The following is a 10,921-nucleotide window of genomic DNA, read 5'->3' as shown; positions in this document are numbered from 1 at the left end:
GGATGTTCAAAAATGCCGTTTATTCAAAAAAAAGAAAACCACCATGCTGACTTCTGCTTCTTGAACACAAAAGTTGTAGATAGAAAATGGCGTTGTACATGAAATAAATAAATACAATATCCCCCCAAAACGTATGAGAAAAACAGCGTAACATCTCTCTTAAAACAGAAACAGAGAAAAAAAAAAAAACCTGTCTACAGACCAGATTCTTCACATAAGGGAGAAAACAGAAAACATAGTGTCATACAGGAAAACAATATGGAGTTACCCTGCTTGTCCAAACACAGACTGGTTTACAGACCACCACCAGTGGCTAAATCTACTGCTTGTTCAATTAGATTCAGAGTGGTTTCACATTATAATATGCACAAATCTTGTCAGTAGTTTTCAAAATTCAGTTACTTAGGTAAATACATTTTAATACAATCGCTGCTTTCACTGAGTTTGCGATCTCTGGAAGAGTCAGGTGACAGATGAGGAAGTACAAAAACATTACAGCTGAGGATGAAGTGTTAATGCAGATTTGTAGTGTTAAAACCTAGATGTCATTTAGTGCTTTTACAGACTGGATCCTGGGGCAGATTTCCAATGTTTTGTTTTTTTTCCTATTCCCGGTTTTAATTAATGTGGCAACTTTTTGTTCTTCTGTGTAGCTGTGATTCAGGCTGAAAAGAGCCAACTGTTAGATGAGAGTTAGATGAGAAGACAATGTCGAGGGGAGAACTTGCTTTACACGTGTGGAGGCAAGACTTGGCATTAAATGGCTAAATCCCCACAAATGAGAAGGTAAAAGCTGCTAGCTTGTTTTGCAGGTACGTTGCCATTTTCATTTTTTACCTCAGAGATGGTTGTTGGTGTTGTCTCCTGTATCGGCAGGGACTTTGAAAACAGTAACACGCAGATAGCAGAAGGAAGGAGGGAATGTCCCGTGAAATAGGCACGCTAATCAGGCTTATACCAAGAGGCAGACAAACCACCATATAACGGAGTAAATTAATGTTTGTATTCCACTGTTTAGATAGCGCTGCCTGAAGCACATGTAAAAAGTTAAATTGCACAACATAAAATAAACTACAGATCAGCAATCTTCACGTCCAAGTCTTGAGGGAAAATGTACTCAAATGTTGTATTACTCTGAAAAGTTTTATTTACTGTATTTGTGGTTTTAAGTCAGAAAATGATGTTCTGAAAGAAGAAATTACTCTGTGGGACAAAAAGTGGATCCTGTGAGTGTTAAAAACTTTCATTGGAGATCTGCATTGAAACCCACATACATGTATGTTCGCCCTCAGTAGATGATTCTTTATTATTAAAGGTCAGTTCAACCAAATAACACAACAATTAACCTCTCACCACCATTGTCTAATTAAGTCCTTATTTCTTCATTCAATATTAATTTGTGCTTCAGATCAACTTTTAGTGTTGCAGTTTGTTCAATTCAGCTACACGGACTGTATCGAATTGCTTTTCCTGTCTTTTGTTAGCTATATTTACTCAAATGGATGTTACTTTATGAGCTTCGTTGAAAGACCATAAAGCTACCTAGTTATAAAATCTGTGCCAACTGGAGAGAATAATCTGGGCTTTCTTGAAATTATTATACATAACATATCATATTCAAAACAAATGATAGAACTTCAGTATCACTTCATTTATCTTCCAGAGAGCACATATTCAACCTGAGCCATCAAACAAAAAACAAAATCAACATCTGAACAGGAAATGTTTAACAGTCAAGACACCAATGACTCAACGAGGCAGCAGCTGCTAAGTTTCTTTAGTTTAGCCTCCACTAATGCAGTTAAACAGCCGACAGGAGGGCAGCACATGACTGACTGCAGGCTGTGCTGATCCCAAAGCTGCAAACAGATTAAGCAAACTAGTGTTCAAACTTTCCTTCACACAGGCCAGAGATCATAGAAACTCTTTAAAACAAATCATAAAACATAACAGTGTTTGTATCATGAAAATGCTGGTGTAAGGAAATTGCGACGGTGTGTGCTTCTAGAGAGAAAGACGATATTAACACTGAGCATAGATGCTGGATTCTTTTATTTTGAAGGAGTCGCATTGAAAAGCTTAAGAGCTGTTAGTGACCAACCAGACCTTTATATTCTTAGCTTGGCTTGAGTGTCCAACAAGTCTGCTGTCCTCGAGCTAATCCTACGCTAGCTGGCGGCTATTGTACAGCTGTCTTGACCTGACGAGGCGAGGCTTACCCATACTGAGAGGGGGTACGAGCTATCATGTGCAAAAAAACAGGGTAAATAAGCAGCCTGCATCCAGTTGGCACCTGGGAAATCACTGAGTCAGTTTAATTTGATCTCTGCAGTGATGGTGATGGTGAGGGCGTTTGAATGAATCCTCTCATCTCGCTGCTCCTAAACCTCGTCTCCATATTTAGTGTCATGACAAATTATTTTTATGGAGTCTAAACAGAAAAAAAAAACCTTCAGACAGAAAAAAAAGAACATACAGCACATTTACAGATGTAACAGGGTGTGAAGGATGACACTGATCTTCTAGACTTGTTTGCTTTCACAGCTTAGCAACATTAGCAGAAAACTAATAATAAATCTGCATTCTTTCAGCTGAATTTTCATTTTCACCTTTCATTGTGACAAAAAATAAATAAAAAATAGCCACAGTTTCAATCAATAACACCAGTGCTGACTGGAAATGGAGCTTTTTGTCATCACAAGTGGTGAAATCTGAGCTTGCACTGTATAGATTTTCCATCGGTTTTCTGCTGATTTACAGTCTAGCAAAAGCTTCTTCCAGTGTGTCTACTAAATAGTGAATGGGGCCCAGACAAAGTGTGACCCTGCCTGTTTGGTCAGATTAGGTCTTATTCGACATTCAATCGGATTCTTTTTCCCATATTTGTTAACCAGCGCTCGACGGCTTACAATGCTCGACACAAGTTTCTCTCAAAGAGAGTCAGAGTGTGAAACTAAAATGAGAAAAAAAAATCCTACTCAAAGTCAGCATTTTCCATCCCACTTGTGTCAGTTCAATATGATGTAGGCGGTAAAAAAAAAGAAAGTATTGCACTGGTTTGGTGTGAGTCTATGGATGGGTGGTCATCATATAAATAACAACAACAAGAACCAAACAGTAATACCATAATAATAATAAGTTGTAACGCTAATAAAAACAGTTCAGACTAAGGTCCCCCTCTCTGCTGTTTTACCACTGCTGCCAACTGAAGTCGTCATTGGAGCCAAAGACCAGGAAGAAGCCCAGGATGGTCCCAAAGATGACTACGTTACCCGTTAGCACAAGTGCACACGCCCCCCAGGCGATCTGTAAACCAACACATCAATAATTCAGGTTAACAAATGCTGCCTGCATGCTGCCAGACTGCACAGCATATTTAGGCCAAAATCAAGAGGGTGTCAACAGCAACACTTTACAGAATCATTTCTGCACGTTGCTCCTCAGTTGTGTATTCAGACACACAGCAAGAGGGGAAGTTTACAGCTGCCAGGAGATACTACACTATTAGATAACTATTTTAATATTCTTCCTTGTCAAATTAGTATGTCTGCTTCTATATCGGCTGCCAAAACCAAACCTGGTGGGGGGGCAGAGATAATCTTTTGGTTACAGTCATCTCTTCCCTGTCTATGTCTTGAAGGCTGACACCCATTGCTTCCTAATGAAGACATTTATAGTAAAAAGGCTAGAAATATATCATTTTTAAAAAGACCAAATAACATCTGGTCACTGTAGTTTTTGGCCAACGCTACTGAAACCAGTATAAACAGAGAGAGCCTGTTCAGACCTGGTATTAACAGCCATCCTGAGTGATTTGATCCATTGTATTATCTGTATTATTTCTTCCATGTAAGTTTTGTTTTATTTAATATGCCTGATTTTGTATGCCTAAATCCTGAAATGTTTTATACCCGTTCAACCATGTAAAGTACTTTGTAACGGTGTTTTAAAAAGTGTTTTGTAAATAAACTTTATGATGATGATGAGTATTATTATTATTATTATTTTTTTTTTTTTATTTTTTTTTTTTTTATTGCCCACTCTATATGCAAATAAACATCTACATCACTGGGACAAACAGACACAATGTTCTTAACACAGGTGTTTTTCACCTTTGCCAAATTTATAAGAAGGCTAAAATAGTTCAGAATTTGGTTTTTAGAAAAGTCTGTAAGGTTTATCTTACCGCAAAAACTCACAAAATTCAGCATTTTTAAAGAGAGTCTTGGGTGTTTCATTATGGTCAAAAAAGACATCAATTATATAGATTACTTTTTACTGTATTTGTAAAATCTGAGGTGTTTACCATCCATAAAATGTTGTCTTCTTTCATAAATATAGTGTAAATGGTTAAATCAGTTAACAGCTGCCAAATGTTGGCAGGTAAAATGCAATAAAAGTAGACAAGATGGTCCAGAGATGACAAACTGACACTTTTTACATGAAAACAAACTACTTATTGTATTGCATGTGATGTTGAATTTCCAAGATGGCACAATGGATTCATAATTTGCCATAGTCATTTTGTAAAAGTTTTTTGTTTGTTTCTTCCCAGTCAACTGTTTAAATTCTGTTATTTTTCAAGGGAATCTGGAGATATTGCAGTTTCTAGTTAAATGGTAGGATCAGCTGTAATAATGTGTTCCCAACCAAATCTGACCGTGTGCATAGGACACCCTTCAGTGTGGGACATGTGTACACACTGCTAAAAGAATATGGTCACATGAAACCCAGATTACCTTCGAATGTGTTCTGACTCGTCACATCTCAAGAGCATCCTCAATGCTTCTTGGGGTCACTCACACCTATACTAAGTGCTGTCTACTTGTGATCAGATCACTTAGGACAGATGATAATACTATATCTGAACAGGGTCACAGTGTCTTACAAAAACTGACAAATTAATAGGTAATATTTGAGGTTAAGGATGGGAGATTATAGATAGATTAGACTATTTCAAAATGTGTTGTGGTTCACTCTATATATGCTGTCTATTACCAGTTTTCCAGGAAGTGAAAGTAATGTGAGGCACCAAGATGCTGCTGTTACTCACCACTTCTGCTCTTGCAAAGACAATGGGCAGGCCGAAGGCTGAAATGACGATGCCCGTCGTGAGGAAGATGGCCAGCTCTTTGCAGGCATTACTGGCCGAGTCTGTGTCGTCGACCACCCTCCGCGAGATGCAGTAAGGAATGGGAGAAAGGATGTAGAAGAAGAGGAGGAACAAAGGCCAGTATTTGCTACAGAGAGAGAAAAGAGAGAAAAATGTAGTCAAGTGAAATGAAGAAAAAAGGATTGAATACTGTTCACAGCACTCAGCACTTAATCTAACTTCACAGGTGTGTTTAAAGAGGAAAGAAGCACATTTCTACAACATATGAACTATCTTTTGATGCGGCCTTCACAATACTGACACAACCAATAAAAATCTCATCAGATATCCACCAATATTATTATTTTATATCTTACAATTGGTTATCATGGTTTAGTGGCCTGGATACAAGACATTTTACAACTAAAAGCAACAGGATATAGAACAACATTACACATATAATTAAATTAGTTTCAGTCTTCATTTCTTTTGTTAATTGGCTGGCAGTTACACAAATCATGATTTATCTGTGGTAAGATAAAATTAGCTAATAATATCAGTAAGGTTCTGCTAATAGTTATCACTAATAGATTTTCTAGCCGCCTTCTTCTCATACATTCTGCAGAGGTGAGGCTGTCATTTCAGATAATCACAATGGCTGAAATGGAAATGAGACTGGATTACAACAGCCAGCTCTGAGGCAGCATCTCCATGTATCTCATGCAGTGACTGTAAAAACCTGGTCAGACTTGTTTTGAATAGGCAAAACCAACTGTGTGCAACCGCAGTGGAGAGGTGTGGCTCTCATCTGACATCATCTCAGAGATATACTATATTCCACCCTGAACTGATCCTTGATGCTTTTGGACATTCATGCACATAAAAAGCAGGCAACCATCCAGTGACCTAAATGCCCAAGTTTTTCTGTTTGACTGTAGCTTAGTGGTAATTTCATACATTTTTATAATGACTTAGGCCTTTTATTGCATATAGTACTTTCTCTCTTTCTCTCTCTTGAGCTCCATTCACACTTCCCTTTCAGGGAAAGCTGAGGTGCAGCATTGGCAAACCATCCCCATGTGAATGGAAAAGCTGGCAGCGCGGAGAGGGGGCGTGTTGATCTGATGGTGTTTACAATCTGATAACTACATAGATCCTTCACTCAACAAAATAAAGAGAAATGTCCCACAAAGCAACGTTAAATGACCAAACAACAGTAACAGCAACAGTAACTGGTCGTGTCTTTGGCAACTTATGTGGGGAAAAGAACACTGTAATTATTTGTGGACAAGTGTCTGTCATCCTGTCTGTCCCACTGACTATTTGTCACATTTCTGCCTGCAAAACAGCATCTGTCACCAGGAAAGACCTTTAACTCACCGGGTGTTTGTTTCCTTGCGATGGTCAGCCCTCCCAACAGAGACTTCAGTGAACTTTCCCCCAGAAAACAGCCTCCCTCCCCACGAATGACAAGTTAGACAGCATCCTGTTTACTGATGCCACTTAAGTTTATGTAATTTATAGCAAGAAACATAACTTTGTCAATTTCCAGGGTCAGGATCTCAATCACAACACATTATAACAGCAAAATTATTTTACTAAACTGTCCGTTTCTCACCCAAAATGTTTCAAGAAACACATTTTAGCAAAAGATCTTGAGCTGAAAATGGCCACCAAACAGTTCCTGTACTGTGAATGGAGACTGAAAAGAACTCTGATGACTCTGGTGACCAAAAATTAGCCATGGTCTTTTTCATTGCCCATAGCTCACCTTTAAAAACATATTTTACATATGTTGTTTGTTACTGCCTTACTTGGGCCATCCACATGGAAAAGTTTTTTGTGTAAACGCACATGTTTTGCATCGTTTGGCCGAAATTTTGAAAATGCCGCCCTTCTCAATTGGACAGCGAATCCGCATACTTTGCGTATCGATGACGCTATCGCCCCACCAGTCGATCTGCAGCCTTTGACCTCTTAACCCCACGACGTCTCATAACAACAACAACAATGGTGGACTACATGCTTGTGTTCGTGCTGCAGAAGCTATGGAGCCTATTAGGGTTAGTAGGGCAAAATATTATGCCCCTCTGCCACTACGCTGAGCAAAAAAGCCATTGCACTAGCCATTTTCGTCTTCTTCTTGTTGTGTTCGGTTTCTCCTTCTACTGTCTGTATACAGCACGCAAGCTTTTTGCGCAAGCACTGTATCTTCTTCTCCATTTTTGGTGAATTTCAAGTTGTTGAGTCGTTTACAATGGATCCATTTGGACACAAATATTCTTCAACCGATGCCAAGGAAGATGGGGTGAAAAAAGATTGCTTTGATACATTTGGACATGGCCTTAGAGAGAACTCCCAGCAAAAACCAAATAGTACTTCACCCAATTGAGGAGTGTTCTTCATTCCAGTGCTTTCTAGTTGCACTTTCTGCCTTTCGAGCCAGAGGGAAATCAACCACCCTTTTTCTCTGTTTTATCTGGTGATGTAGCACCTATTTCAAAAACAGTCGGACCTTTCGACTGCTTAAAAGAACTAGTGTCATGAGCAAGCCATCGTTCCTTCAGTGAAGTGCTTCAACCACCTTTGCAGCTTCTGACACTGAAAATCCATCACAAACTACAGTGGCTTGCAAAAGTATTCACCCCCCTTGAACTTTTCCACATTTTGTCACGTTAAAACCACAAACATCAATGTATTCTAATGGGAATTTATGTGATAGACCAACAGAAAGTGGTGCATAATTGTGAAGTGGAAGGAAAATGTTACATGATTTTCAAACATTTTTGAAAATAAAAAACAGAAAAGTGTGGTGTGCAAAAGTATTCACCCCCTTTACTCTCATACGCTTAAATAAAATCCAGTGCAACCAGTTGCCTTCAGAAGTCACCTAATTAGTAAATGGAGTCCACCTGTGTGTAATCTAATCTCAGTGTAAATACAGCTGTTCTCTGAAAGCCTCAGAGGTTTGCTAGAGTACATTAGTGAACAAATAGCATCATGATGACCAAGGAACACACCTGACAGGTCGGGATAAAGTTGTTGAAAAGTTTATTGTAAAGATATAGAAAAGTATCCTAAGCTTTGAACATCTCATGGAGCACTGTTCAATCCATCATCCAAAAATGGATGGAGTATGGCACAACTGCAAACCTACTAAGACATGGCCATCCACCTAAACTGACAGGCTGGGAAGAAGAGCATTGATCTGAGAAGCAGCCAAGAGGCCCATGGTAACTCTGGAGGAGCTGCAGAGATCCACAGCTCAGGTGGGAGAATCTGTCCATAGGACAACTATTGGTCATGCACTTCACAAATTGGGCCTTTATGGAAGAGTGGCACGAAGAGAGCCATTGCTGAAACAAAGCCATGCAGTTTGCCACAATCCATGTGGGGGGCACAACAAACATGTGGAGGAAGTTGCTCTGGTCAGATGAGACCAAAACAGAAGTTTCTGGCCCAAATGCAAAACATTATGTGTGGCAGAAAACTAACACTGCACATCACCCTGAACACACCATCACCACCTTGAAACATGGTGGGGGCAGCATCATGCTGAGGGGATGCTTTTCTTCAGCAGGGACAGGGAAGCTGGTCTGAGTTGATGGGAAGATCGATGGAGCCAAATACAGGACAATTTTGGAAGAAAACCTGTTCAAGTCTGTAAAAGACTTGAAACTGGGGCGGAGTTTCACCTTCCAGCAGGACAACGAGTCTCTATATGTGCATTGCTGGAAGATAATTTATCCCAAAAGACTTGCAGCTGTCATTGCAGCAAATGGTGGTTCTACAAAGTATTGACTTGGGGGTGAATACTTTTGCGCACCACACTTTTCTGTTTTTTTTATTTTCAAAAGTGTTTTAAAATCATGTATCATTTTCTTTCCACTTCACAATTATGCACCACCTTGTGTTGGTCTATCACAAAAAATCCCAGTTCAGGGGGGTGAATCCTTTTGCAAGCCACTGTATCAAGCACACAATCACACAATCAAGCCGGGGATCATGTCATCCTCCACAATATAACTACTAAACAACAGAAATAGGGAGGAACTGGGCCTATTGTTCACAAAGATGGAATACAATCTTCCTCTCATGTGGCAGTTTGTATTAAGGACCCAGCAGTTAATGTTTGACCTGGAGCCCCCCTGCAGGATAATCCAGCCACGCATTTAAAGCTGTTAACCTGATCTGGGATCACCCAAGGAGTGTCTGAGTGCCAAGTATGATCAGTGTCCTTCACCCATACACATTAGCAGGCTCACATGGTGTTCTGGTGGTACTTACTCGTACACAGGGAGGGCACATCCTAGCATGAGGAACATGAGGCCAATGGCCCCTCCAAAGGACAGGCTGATGAGAGCTACAACACAGACAGAAGGGAGGATTTCAGCATGGATAAAGTCACATCGCTTCTTGCGCAATCCGTGCGTGTGTATCCAGAGACCCTCTATCACATTTTAGCAGCAGGAGGGCCCCTGGCTACTGAAGCTATCATGTGATGAATCAGCTGATTTCACGTGTAACAGCTACATTAGCGAGCTAAACCATGCCATCAGGAGCTCATGTTTCACTCTGGTTGTAATTCATCCAATGTGGGTGCTTGTTAACAGCAAATAATCCCGGCAGCTCACTGGAAGAAGCACAGCATCACAGTCAGCGGCTGAGTAATTACTGAAGTCAGGTGCGGCTAGCATTAGCATTATAACGGTAACTACTGCGTTGTTATACAACTTAATCGGAATTGCATTAAATAATGTATTATAATGCAATATAGCAGGGCTCTAGTCTCAATTTAGCTGAAGCATATGTGCGCTTAATTGTGTTGACTGAGTAGCGTCTCTTTCTAGCCCGGTGAATGCAGGCTATTCTGCTACATGCTAACGAGTATACTGGCCCTGCGGCTAACTACTCTCACTTTACCGTTAGCTAGCTGGACATCACAAACGCATCTATCTCTCTTCGGGATTTTCATACACAGTTATATGAAATGAGCCGGATTTCAGAGGCCTTACAAATGAAATGAAAAGTGTAAATGTCTTACCTTTAATCCCAGCCATTTCTCCTGGACAAAAGCTCGACACACAGCCCTGACGAATGACAACAGTGCCCCCCTCCTCGGCCGTCGAGTCCGACCGAACCTCCTACCCCGCTTGTACAGCTGCCTTCAAGGGCTATCGGAAATACTACAATTACAACCAGATAACACAAAGAAATCTTAGCTTAATATGATCAGGTATTATGCACAATAGTATATTATTATTGCGTTATCATTCTGTAGATAATCTGGGTTGAGGTTATTTCGACAACTTTCCATTCTGTTTGGTAGTTTAATTAGTCGATTTTCAAAAAACACATGTCAAACCTTTGTCTATAATTTGTTTAATCGTGATTAACAAAATGTAGTGGAGGAAAGTGTTTGCAAATTCACTGTCATTTGTGAAATACAAACACGCATTACACGTCTTCATATCATACTATTAAAACTATTCTTCCTTAATGTCAAGTAAGAACACAACAATATACAGGAATAACAGAAATAATGAAATATATACTATTTGACTGACCTCAAATAAAAAAAAAAACGGGGCTATCTCACATTCACTTATTACTTATTTATTATTAAAATATTCAGTCATGAACATATCATTAACAAGTTTCTGTGACGTATTCAAGGGTTCTCAAATGTTTTTCAAATGTCTGAAATTGGATTTAGTTTTGACGGATTTGCATTTATGTGTAGAAAACTTCCCTAGTAACAACACTGACTTCTGCAGCCCAATAGTTATGCCTTTTACAGCTGTTTTTCGGACGAGAAGGCATCATTTG

At 39.6% G+C, this 10,921-nt stretch overlaps 1 protein-coding gene across 2 annotated transcripts; it reads right to left on the bottom strand.

Moving 5' to 3' along the window:
* Positions 1–10,266, bottom strand: leprotl1 (leptin receptor overlapping transcript like 1). 2 transcript variants are annotated; one of them, XM_037076020.1, is made up of 5 exons: positions 10,137–10,266; positions 9,380–9,455; positions 5,054–5,240; positions 3,194–3,306; positions 1–2,431 (listed from the first exon to the last, which is right to left on the bottom strand). In XM_037076020.1, coding segments are annotated over exons 1-5 (393 nt in total). In that variant the 5' UTR covers positions 10,153–10,266; the 3' UTR covers positions 1–2,430. The 2 variants fall into 2 exon arrangements, with proteins under 2 accessions (XP_036931915.1, XP_036931914.1); XM_037076019.1 differs by having other exon boundaries at positions 1–3,306.
* Between the last annotated feature and the right edge of the window lie 655 nt (positions 10,267–10,921).

This window comes from Acanthopagrus latus, chromosome 18 (genome assembly GCF_904848185.1).
Source record: "Acanthopagrus latus isolate v.2019 chromosome 18, fAcaLat1.1, whole genome shotgun sequence".
Classification (NCBI taxonomy): domain Eukaryota; kingdom Metazoa; phylum Chordata; class Actinopteri; order Spariformes; family Sparidae; genus Acanthopagrus; species Acanthopagrus latus.
The sequence above is the reverse complement of the archived record's forward strand: the minus strand, read 5'-3'. Positions and strand labels throughout refer to the sequence as shown.